The sequence below is a fragment of the Lipophrys pholis genome, assembly GCF_963383615.2.
Source record: "Lipophrys pholis genome assembly, chromosome: 14".
Lineage (NCBI taxonomy): Eukaryota > Metazoa > Chordata > Actinopteri > Blenniiformes > Blenniidae > Lipophrys > Lipophrys pholis.
In genome coordinates, this window is record NC_137633.1 from 10,114,960 (window position 1) to 10,127,378 (window position 12,419).

Sequence of the window (12,419 nt, forward strand, 5' to 3'; positions counted from 1 at the left end):
GTTCTTTGAGGTTAAATGTATTCAGAGCTTGATTTGTTTTGGCTATGTTAACATGGTGTTCACCATAGTCATAACATTTGGATATACAGTACAATACAGCCATATTGCTTCAGTAAAATTCAGAATGACACTGGCCTTTGGTATCTTTTATTATTCATGTAAGTACATGCTTGTGTCTTAATGTTGTGATGTGATGTAATATCCACGAGTTTGCAAAAAAAAAAAAAAAAAGATTTATTCCCCTTTTATGTCTTTACTGGTTGAACAGAGAAATCATCTGCAGAGAGTCTTTGCCATGTTTTAGTTGACTAGCTCTCCTAACAGCAGCCGCAGCACCTTCTAGCTGTTCACCCGAGAGTCGTTCAAGGACGGTTCCGAGCGTCGGCTACCGGCGATTTAGAGTAGCTGAGAGCCTGAGGTGCAATAAATGTGGTTATGCAAAGTGAAGAAACAAACACTCTGTACTCTAAAATTAGGTTTTTGGCTGAAGCCTCTCCACAAAAATGAGTTGAAGCTAAATGTAAAGCATACTCTGAAATGTTCAGAATGGCTCAGGGGAAAGAAATCAAGACTGTTTCAGATTTATTTATTTTATTTACTGATATTTATTTGGAGAAATTTGAAGTTCAAGTTACTTCAAGGATACACACACTCTCTGATGGCAAGATTTTTTGAAGTATAATTCTCAGAATTGTATAGATTGAAGAATTGGGATAGCAAAAGGAAAAAAAAAATCTGGAATCTATACATATAAAGAATTTATTTAATTTGATGACATTTGTGTGGTCATGAGCAGAGTCAGGTCCTAAGTTTCTTAAGTAATGAGATTTTATTTTTTTCATAGGGTATTTCCCACCCCTATAGTGACAGCACTGGGACAATTACAAAAGTTGCAAACAAGTCTAAATTGGGCCCCACAAACTTTTGCTCCACTACTAATGCTACAGACTTGTTGGAAAGCAAAGTTAACACGTGATGCGCTCATAGACCCGCCGCATATTCAAGTGCTGCTAAATATCCCATAGCCCTGGAATACCTCAATGGGAGCCATTGATCTAAACCACTTCATTTTGAGGATTAAAGTGAATATGTTGTAATTACTTTGTAATTACTTCAAAAAAGAAAAAGAGCCACTTAAGTCCCTGCAAACACAGAGAATCCTGTGCTGAAGTTCAATCTGAGCATCCTTCAGTGAATTTGTAAGTGACTCCGATTAGATGACTCTGGTTTCTTCTGTTCTCAACGTCTGAATGACACAAACCGATTACAAGCCCAGATGCCCATCATACGAGTGATCCGTCCATCTATTCAGTTTATCCCCTCCATCCATTCATGGCGGCTATTGGCCTAGTTGTCATGGTTACAGTGCCCTCACGTCGCTAAGCCCTGATTGTGACTTGAGCTGCCAGGAGGGAAAAAAAGGTTTATGATTAGGCATAAACACACATGCACACACTTCTCATGACTCCTCAAAGGCCTTTTTAGAACTGAGAGATTTCATTCCTATATCACTCAGGCTTAAAGAGCGCACGCAAACATAGTCTCCCGCTCCCTCTTCATTTTTACTTCTGTTTCTCGCGCTCTCTCTAAAAGCCATGGTTATAGTAATGATTACACAGGGACCCTCTGACAGAAAGTCAGCTCCATTAATCATCCTGCGAGTGTGTGTGCTCTGTATTATAGATAAGTCTGCATACACTGAAAGGTCTCTGATATTAGAGTCTCGAGCAACGTTGCCCAACCTTTAAAGGCTATCATAATGAATTGCTTCCTAAATAAATGCTGGAAAATCCATCCTCATGGAGTATGGATGATGTGGACGGGAGAACGTCAATCTTGAAGTACAGGATGGCGGCGCACAAGTGCTCCGTTTTGCCAAGATGGACCTGGAAGCGTCATCAGAAAGAAAAAAAAAAAGTTTAACGTCTGCGTGTATGGCCTTGCCGCTCGTAGCACCTCGTGTCTTTACAAAGAGGATGCTGGGTGGTGGAGACAGAGAAAACACAGTTGCCATAGTTTCACGCTTCTCCCTCTCAGGGTCGATTAACTAAAATGTTCCGACCAGTTCCTCTGGCCCTTTATACTTCTCATTAATATGGATGCGGATGGTGTTTATTCTACATGCTCTGCCCCTTCCTTTTCTCTCTCTTTTCCCAATTTTCCAGCTGCATTTTTGCAAATAATTAGTTTGTCATTCCAAGGCGTATATTGCATGGTTCTCTTTCATCTTTTCCTTCCTCAGCAGTTTGAACCCGAACACCCTGGAGCATGTAACCTATGACCCTTGTCCCTCTGATAGCAATGCAGGAAGTGCAAAGTTCAGCTCGTATCAACATATTTCATGGCTCATATTTCCACTTGTGTCCGTGCAACCACAGATCCGCATCCCAGGCCTGCTTGTCTGTGTTTTGTTTAGTATTCTTCCATTATTTTATAATATTACTCACACCTCATTGTGAGCTTACTTTACTCCTCTTCAAACTGGCTTTATGTTGGGTGTAATTCTTCAGAATCTCAAAGGGAAAAAAGGAATTAAAAGGGAGATTCATGTCCTACTGATACAACATTACCGGACTTGGCCACTTATGGCTCATCGCTTCAGCCAAACGCTGGCAAAATCTGGCTGTGTCGGTCCCATCTGTCATGTTTTCAACATCTTTACTGCATAAACAAGTAGATCTCATTTTTCTCCTTTGATTCTCGGCTCTTACCAACAGTAACTGTGGGCTCCACTAAAATATCGATTTTTTTTTTTTTTTGCTTCCTTTGTCGTTCTGCATATTTACTCAGTATTTTGTTCAGTTTACTTTTAGTGGCTGAAAGCGATTCACCAAACTTTGCAGTTTCCTCCAGGTTTTTCTTGGGCTTTGTTTCGACTCGCTGCTTCCGTTTACTGGGCTGTCTTCAGCTGCACCGGCCTCATGAGGTCATGCTTGGTTTACAACTCTGCTACAAAGTGGAAAGAAAAACAATCAATGCAGCCTTGAATGGAACCAACGTAGCCTTACAAGATATGTGGAAAAGCTTGTATTTTATAGACTCGAAAGTGATCAATAACACCCGTAACAATTTCATTTTCAGCCATGAAATCCAGTGGGAAAGCAGAGACTAATTCCAAATTTAAGTGTTCTTATTATGACAGTGTAAGTACAGATGATGGCAAGGACAAGACCATACATGAGTCCTGTCTGTACAGCCTGTGAGCCACATGTAGCTTCCACCCACCCGTGAAATAGTGTTATTATTTAAAGGCCTCTATACAAACTGGAGATAATACCTTTTGTTTATTTCATTTTAGTAGACACTAATAAGCTGCTAGCACTTTTGGGGAAGACAGACTGCCACCCCCGCCACCCGGAAACAGATAAGCGGGAGAAAATGGATGGATGGATGGATGGATGGAACTTTAGGGGAAAAGACTCCCTTCAGGGAAAAATGTCCAATCAGGCCATCGGTTTTCTTTCCCTCTTCATCCACATGTTTGTTTGTTTTTTTTCAACGTTCAGATCCATCCTGCCTCATTGCATTCAGTTGAGCACGCAGCACCGAATAAATAACGACAATGAGGCGTGAAATGGCTCACATCGTCGCCAACATTAATCAGACCTCATCGAAGTCGAGTGAAGGCGTGGCCACCTCCACTTTCTGATTTTTAATTGTTGCACACAGCAATCAGCCATGTTGTGGAACAAGATTAGCAGCAAGAGTTCAACGCGTTGTGAAGGAGAATGCCAGTGTTTTCATGTGTTTGTGTGTGTGTGTTTTATTGCCTGGCGATGTTGGCTGTTATTCAAAGAAAGAGGAGAGGCACAGGAAAGAGGAAGCAGGAAATACCCGCCAATGTGAAGTTGTCATTTTGCACTGTTGGAGAGAATAGTTCGAGCTGAGAACTGGGACGTTATGAGTGGAAAGGCTCGGACGGTGTTATTGTTTGTATTTATGGGTCGTTCTCTACGTCCATATGCAGGCGCCTCTCTTTGTACCTCAGTGCTGCATCAAGCTATGGAGTGCTGCGCATTTCCACCGCACTCAGCCAGCTTTGTTTTATAACTCCGATGACCTCATTGTTTATGTTACGAGGATCGACTCTTTCTTCTTCCCCTCTGTCTCGTCTGTTTGTTCTACTCATCCCTCTATTCTCGTGTATGCCGTATTCCCTCCCTCCTGTGACCATGGCTGTAGCGGTGGATAATACACAAGGCCGCTGCAGCCTCTTGTCAACTGGCCCGGCGTTGACCTGCCTATCATCTTACCGCTATCCTTACTGGTGCTATTAATATTACAGATGCCAAGACAGGATTTCCTGTAGCATCTCTGCTAATCCTGTGTTACCTCTGGTACATTTCCTGTCGCATCCACCTGCTACTTGTGTACAGGATTAGTGGAAAACTTGTACCTGTGCCAGTCCAACCTTCTAACCTACGCCAGACATTTGCTGCCGTCGGTCACTGATGCAACTTTGAGTTTTTCGTTGCAAGTTCACTTTCTTAATCCAAATTGAATTACGTGTGAAAGTTCGTGTGTGTGTGTTTTGCTGCGTGTACAGATGGAACAGATGGCCCAGCCTGCTAGAGAACGGGTATTAACCCCCAGAGTTGCCCTTTACCAGCAGGTCAAGGGCTGAAATGGGGGACGTGCTGCAAACCCTTGTCAATATCTGTGTCGTTCTTCATTTTTCATAGGTGCACTTCTCTCTTTCAAGTGTTGGAACGAGATGTTCTGAGCTGCACAGGCTTCAAAATGATGTCACATGTAATCAAGAAGTTACAAGCATTCTTCTTTTGTTGTCAGTAGCCTTTAGTATCGTCCTCCCCTGAAATCCTACTCTTTCTTCTAATTGCTGCACTGCAGATGAAGCGCTTGTCTTTCATCTTTGTGTAGGATAACAGCAGTCACACGGGCAAAGATGAACATAATCACGTTAAGCAGGAAGGGATTAAGCCTCGAAGTATTTTCAAGGCACCTGGTTCTCCGTCCTCCGTGGGCCTTTGGGTTATCCAGCCAGTTTGAACTCAAATATATATATATTTTTTTTTTCTTTCTCAACATCCATTTCTTCCTCTGCTCGCTCCAGGACAAGCGAATCCCAACCCACTGCGATGGGAAGACTGTTGGTAGAATTGGGACCCGTCTGTAGTACGCCTCTGCTCACTCCTTCCGCCTATTTCTCTTTTCTACCCATCTGCCCACCATGTTGTCTAGGCTTGAAATGTATTGCGTTCTCTCTTGGTAACCACCATTATCATCCTCTCAGCAATCAACTTTAGGGTTCCAACTTTATATAAAAAAGAAAACTAATCCAGCCACACACTCGCACACAAATCTGTTTGACAAGTCCTGAAATTCCTTCGTCAGCACATACTATACGTAAACTCACCCCACAGAGCTATTACAGAGGCATACATTACTGTTTTGAATAGTTTTTTTGTTTTTTTTCTGTACTCCTCCATGAACATCTGGGTACAAATGTGAAACCTAAAAACTGGAAATTCTGGAAAAAGGCTGCCCTATTTCATGTTAATGAACTGATATATGGAGCAACTGAACTGGCACCAGAGAGGTTTGGGGATACAGCAGCAGTAAAAATCTGTGTGCGTGGGGGGGGGGTGAGGAATTTTCCATGCATGAGTTTTAATTTTTGAGAAGTGGCAATATAAGAAAATATGAAAATGGATGTTTTCAGAACATATTTGTGTACTAGAGTAATAAGCTTTTATACAAAACTACAAGTTTAACAATTATAACAGTTAAAGTATCTAGAAGAGGTATGTTATTTATTGCCTGTGGATTCCAACTGTGGTCAACAATCGTGTTTTATTTTATAAGAAAACAAACTCAAAATGTTTAAGATAAGGAAGCAACAAATGCTTGGGTCATTTCAGGTTTCTCTTTTTTTTAAACTTCTTCTTGTTTTTCCTCTTCAAATTCAGACTAATAAAACTCTCTGTAAACTCCCCAATACTGCAGAGTGAAAGTCCTTGGAGGTTTGATTGTTTGTTGTCATTTTGTGCCCACGGGACAACTTTTTGAATATGAACAGGTCAATACATAATTAACCAAAAATAATGACTTGCCTGTTAATTTTGCATTAAAACGTACAAGATTGTTTCTTTCTTTTTTTTTTTTTTAAGTCGACCAAAAAAATGCATAATTTCAGGCTGTAATGAATGTTGTCTTACCTTCAGTATTCTCAAGAGACTCTTCTCCTCAGCTCTAATGATATAATCACCAAACCATAGTGACAGCTGTGCAGCAGTCCAGAATACCTTTTGTGGTGTATTTCATGCTCACATGTGCACGCTTCCACAGACAAACTCTTCTGTGGGGTATTTGCTTTCACGGTAATGAGGGTTAACCACGGTTGGTTGCTTGGTTGGATGGATGTTTGGACTGCTCTGTTCCATCTCTCTACACTTGTCATTTACGCTCTCTCCCACTCTGGACTTTCTCTGTGTTCTTCGGCCTCTTTGTCCCGGCAGTCGGAGCTGTCACATGTTTGAAATCCTGCAGGTGCTGCCGCTCCATTTTCCAAGAAACGGGAGAAATTACAGGAAGACACAGGGAAGAATGCTTTGTTTTGTCTTGTGTTTATTTCTGATACAGCTCACAGCCTGAATTAAATACTGTTTTCATACCTTATGTACCATTTAAACAACATTTTCTGCCTTTTTCTTCTTTGTTGCCACATTCAGTTTTGTTGGTGACTCATTTCTTTAAGAATTATCATCGTATTTAGCAAGTTGTGGGTTGTTACTTCACGCCAAGACCCTTTGACAAGAAGGGTTTTAAGCCTGTGGGACCTTTGCTGTGGTGATTGGAGAGTTTTGGACAGCGCTCCAGTCTGTGTCACCTCCCACATGCTTCCTTTCTGTCCCGCTTGTGTCTTCCTTCCAGTAATTGATGTCAGAGCCAGGAGTCAGATTGGTATGAAGCACGGGTTAACAATGTGAGCATGCCCTTACTTGTCCAATGTGAATATTCTATGAAACTCAGTGTTGGACCTCGGATGGCTGCAGACCTGCAGTGGCCCCTTGTGTTAACCCTGGGATATTACACTGTTTGAGATACTGGACACATTTCAGCTGTCAGGCAAGCTTACACTGACTCAAATACAACTTAATGCAATTTCGAGAGGTTTGTTTTAGCTTTTACTTCCCTGAATATGAACATGATTTAAAGTTTAGTTTGACCACAGATAAATGTGATCCTCAAAAATGTATACCTTAAACAAGTGTGGGTTATTTTCTACATTCTCATGGATTTGAGACAAGACAGCATCCATCTCTGAGCCTTAAATATTTAAAAAATTATTAAAAAATATTTTTCTCTGGAAGTACACAAATGAGCTGCTGCAGTGCAGCACCCGGGCAGCTGTTGGTGGTCAAGGGTCTTAGCTCAGGGACCCTTGTTGATAACCTGTCTGCTGTGGGACTCGAGCCTACAACTCTCTGAACCAAAGTCTCCTTCTCTAACCTGTAGCCCACCACGGCCACACTATTGCTTAAATATGCCAAATATTTCCCTTATTGCACATATAAACTTGTGTTTTTGAGACAAATTCTAAAGATCCAACTAGTTGCTTTCTAAAAGTTACTTCCTGCTTCTTTTTAACGTTTTCCTCTTACACTAGCTTCAACAAACGGGTTCGCGGCTCATAACCATTTTTATAACCTCATTTCTCTTCACTTCCTATTTTGGTACATTCAGATTGTGTCTCGATCGCTGAGGTATTGCATGCAGAACGTGTTGGCTAACTCGGATGTTGTACATTTGTAAGACGGTGAGTGTCACAGATGACAGTGAACTTCTGTGACAGTCATTGTCATGGAAAAATCTGGACTAAGACATGTGGAGACTCATATTCCGTACCAAAGCTCGCATGCAGAAGGCAAGTGGCTGAAGTTTATTTTTCTTTTCTTTTTTTTTTTTTTTTTTTACATGTGTGTGTGTTTGCCATTAACCTCCACTTGATGTGGAGTGTTTTCCTGTGAGTGATTGCGGATGGTGCCAGGATGATGGATGGCTCGCGGCCTGAAGCCTCGGGGAAACTGTTTATGTGATATTTTGGGAGAAAAGGAAGGAGGTTTGCTTTGCGAGTTGAAGTTCAGGAGGCTGAAAAAAATCGTTCAATTACTCAAACCTTGACTCGCATAAGGTTTGCTGCTTCATTATTGCTTTTGAGGGCAGTTGTATTGCAACACTTTGGCAGTCAGATGTGCGTAGGTCATAAAACATTATAGGCTTGATGACAAAATGATTGTTTTTGCTTATAGATAACTCCCGCCTTCATGATCAGTCAGATATACTATCACAATTTCAAAATTTCTTTGCAACAATGATTCTGGGAAACTCGGCTGTCAGTTGCGAGCAAGTCATTGGGCAGGAAGGAAGTCAAATTGGCTTTCGAGCAAGAAAAGAGGAAGAGAAACTACAAGGGAAGAGAAGTTTCCTGTCACCACTGTAGCAACCATCACCATCGTGCCCTTGCTACCTCTCAATGTGTGTATTTCTGAAGTGTTTGCCTATGTGTTCAGTAATCTGTGAAAGGATCGAGTTTACGCCTCGCAAAAGCGAGTCCTCCTTCCCTTATGCTAACCACTCCATTTGAAAATCCTCCAGAACTACTCTCATATCACCTGGATCGAGAAGGACTTTGCCAAAATTAGAGTCCAGGTAAGATCTCACCACTTGTGCTATACAGTCGCTTTGCATCGGTCTCTCTGCAGCTCCTCCCTCCCTGGGTGAACATGACTGGTGCTTGTTGCTGCATCTCATCCACTTCACACTGACACTCTTGTATTTTTGTCTCTTTGCCCTCTGGAAGTTTTATTCACCAACCACCAAAATAGTCGAGATCTGCCTTTTCGGAGCACCGACTGCAGCGCCGCAGCATCCTATGTTTGTGGGACGTAGGTGGGCTGATGGCACAGAAATGCAACCCCTTTGGTCAAGAGAGCGCAACGTCTGCGTTGCGTTGTTTGAAGAGGGCAAGCCGCTTTCGCTTTGGGGGCGGTCTCTTGTTATTCCTGACAGGAAGTGAGAACAATATTTTCTGTCAGATTGAAAGTGTACGACTTGAACCTCTCTACCATGGCAACCAAGGGGGCAAAACAGTAACGCAGAATATATACCTGACAGCACAACGTACAAAATAAATCTTTTTAATCGGTTTCACATGGTGAAGCTCGAGCCGCTCTATAAATTGAACAGCGCAGCAAGGTATACAAATGGAGTTCAGGTTAAGAAACAAACATATGAACATAAAATCACAATGCTAGGACTTAGTAAACACTACGAGGGCCTGGTTGCCTCAGTTTGTGTAATTATCAGACATGTTTCCATCAATTGCTATGTTTGCACAAACAAAACAAAGAATCCAGTTATCGCATTAGTCCGACTAAAACTTGACTTTGAATGTTCATGCAGTCACCTTAACTTTACTGAGATTGAGTCATTTCGATTTTGAAATGTCTAATCAGTTAATATGATGGAAAGTTTACTCTTGGATGTATTCACAACAGTCAGAATAGAATAGTACAAGCCGCTCGGCACAGGCTACACACCAAATCCAGAGCTGGAAGTGGAACAGCATGTAAAAAGATAAAAATAAAACGATTCAAAAAAGTGTACAGGAAGTAAAACAGAAGAAGCAAGCCGACTGCTAACTGTAAACATTGGGAAAACTTGTGGAGTTGGTTTGTGGGGATGCAGAGCTGAGAAATGGCCTTATACTGGATGTACATTATAGACATGATTACACCCCTGTACTTGTACTTGTATCTATATCTGTAAAGCTTATCTAAACTCTGCATGTAAACCTAATGAGTGGCTGCCGTAATTCAATTTGGCATTTGGAGTGGCTCTTTTATGTTAAAGGGGTGTTTTCTGGATTTTGGAGCTGGAGGAAAGTAAAGAAGAGTGGGCGGCCACTTTAGCAGCTGTTTTGGGAGACAGGATGAGCAGGAATAGAGTATTATGAGAGGGAAGAGGGGAACATGCTTGGCTGAGGACAGGAAAATCTCTGTCATCCACAGGCAGTGAGTCTCCACAATCACCTCTGCTGTGCTGACACAGAGAGGAGACGCATCATCCTCTGTGCACCTCCCTCTGCCTTTTCCTCTGGCTCCTGCTGGGGAGAATTGTGGGTAAAGGGAAGTGGCACAGAGCGGAGTTTTCAGTCTGGGAAATCACTGATAACACAAACCCATGAAGCCACGTGGCGCAATATTTTCAGAGGACAGAGACCCTTTTTTTTTTTTTTTTTTGGGTGTGTGTGTGTGTGTCCCTTTTTACTTTACTTTCTCATTTTTCATTCTCTCTTTCTCTTCTGGTGTGAACAGTCTCTCGCTCACTCGCTTGCTCTCTCTCTCTCTCTCTCTCTCTCTCTCTCTCTGTGTGTGAGGTCATGTGTGTGTGACAAGTTGGGTGCAGGACTGTGAGAATATGAGCAGGCTCTTCCTTCCTGCTCGCTTTGGTTCCAGTTCACTACAGCTTCAGTCAGTCACTGAGGACACGCCGATCTAATCAGACCAACACGGGCAGACAGAAAAAAAGACGGAGGACCTGCTACATGATGGAGGAGAAAAGTATAGCTGGAGCCCTCAGCTAGTCCCCCAGAACTAATCCCAACATGAGTGCAGGGATGATTGTACAGTGTGCTCCTGCTGAGATGAGCTGAGGCAGTGCACGGTTGACCTTGTTGCGGACGTGGGATGATGATGAAACGTTCTGGGAAACGCTGAGATGGAAAAGGAGAAGAGGAAGTTCAACCTGAGCCGCGCTTTGTTCTTCTACCTATTCAGAAGGGACAAATCCTTGGCCAGCAGCCCTGCTCGCTGTCAAAGCTGCAGATCAACATCTGCAACAGGCAACAGCCCCGATTCTTTACCTGCATCAAAGACCTGCTGGACGGTAACGTGACACCTCCTCATGTCCTAAATGAACTTTGAGCAGGGAGTTGCTGTTGTTGCTGTTGCTGTTGTTGCAGTTGTGGGTTTGATTAACACTGCAGAGTGCCAAGGTGAGGCTCTCGGTGAGCTGTAATCGGCAGTGGTTTCACAGTGCAGCTGAATTCCTGTTGGTTTCCTGTTGTCAAATAAAGTCCCAGGGTTTTCACATGTGAACATGATTGCTACTGTGAGACTTTTCTTAACAGGAGACACTAAAATATTGTTTTTATTTTGCTTGGCACAGGCTGGCTTTGACCAGATGTTCATTTATTTATCAGGGCAGTTTCCAAGTTGTTGCTGCACTGTCCACTTGTGAGTCTGTATTGCAGTAATTGTCTTCAGAGGACAGATCCGCACAAACAAGCTGATATGGTGCATTCATAAGGAATATTTGAATAAGGAAAATCCCTCTTACTGGAGGGAACATTTTTCTGAAGGTGTTGAAACTTCCAGCTTCCCCCTGGGAAAAGTGGAAGTTTTGTTTAGCGACCAAAAGTTGGTCTAATGATAATACTGGCAATAAGTTAAGAAATGTTCCCGCTCCATACACAAATCAGCTGTTTTGACCCTTTTGCTTACAGTGAACTTAACTTGCTGTTTGTAACCCTGATGCTTTATAGGAAGTGTAGTGTGACAACAAATTGCACTTCCTGAGCTTCATTTATTCCCCTTTTGGTTTGGATCTCATGCCAACCTTGTTTTTCTCTTTTCTGAGCTGTGACGGCACCAACATAGTGGCATTGCTTGATGTGGCAATCTTGTGTTTGTCATTCTCATGTGAATACTGCAATTTGGGAAATGAAACATTCCCAGTTGATAACTAATCCAGGTTCAGGCTGCACAAATGTAGCCCCCCCCCCCCCCCCCCCCCCCTTTTTTTTTTTTTTTTTTTAAATGCCTGGTTTGTTGCAGTTGTTGCAGTACTGTGTCATACCCGAGGCTCAAAGCACACAACTTTTCAAAGGCCTAAAAAGGCAACCTCTGTTACAGCCTTGCTGTTGCGGATGCTTTGATGCTCTCTTGTAGGGTGTTGGTGAACTGTGGATGAGGTTGACACCAGGTCAACGGAGCTGTGCCAGCACGGCTCCACCCTGTGATGAACACTCTGAAGATGTTCGACAAGTCAAAAAGTCAACTTTGAGGTTGCGCAACGTGGTGGTTTACTGCCACTCTTACATATTTGCATTTATCGATGCACCCCGCCACCATTTCCAGAAACCCTATAAAAAGAAAACGATGACAAGAAGCCAGGGGTGTAATCGCTCACGCTGACAGGCACATGTCGCCTTTTACTGTGCTTCCTCTTTCTGTGTTTATTTTGATATGGTGCCGCTCGCATCAGGGGACACTCCTGCACAGTGACTTTGCTTATTGCCCTGTTACTTTTTCTGACCTTCACACAATCTTTACATACAGCAACATCGATAATGTGGCTGTTTGCTTTGTCAGCACTAACTCCTTTTTTTCTCT

General features: G+C 42.6%; 1 protein-coding gene across 8 annotated transcripts in view; it reads left to right on the forward strand.

The window, feature by feature from the left end:
• rps6ka1 (ribosomal protein S6 kinase a, polypeptide 1) overlaps positions 1 to 12,419 on the forward strand; it is a 56,964-nt gene that overhangs the window by 32,516 nt on the left and 12,029 nt on the right. For 3 of the 8 annotated variants that reach the window (XM_080479895.1, XM_080479896.1, XM_080479900.1), the window contains exon 3: positions 8,620 to 8,673. The exons of 3 other annotated variants lie outside the window; for them this stretch is intronic. In XM_080479895.1, coding sequence (XP_080336021.1) covers positions 8,620 to 8,673 — 54 coding nt within the window. Of the gene's footprint in view, positions 1 to 7,696; positions 7,889 to 8,619; positions 8,674 to 10,431; positions 10,912 to 12,419 lie in introns of those variants that run through there. 2 more of the 8 variants (XM_080479902.1, XM_080479899.1) reach the window with 2 other exon arrangements.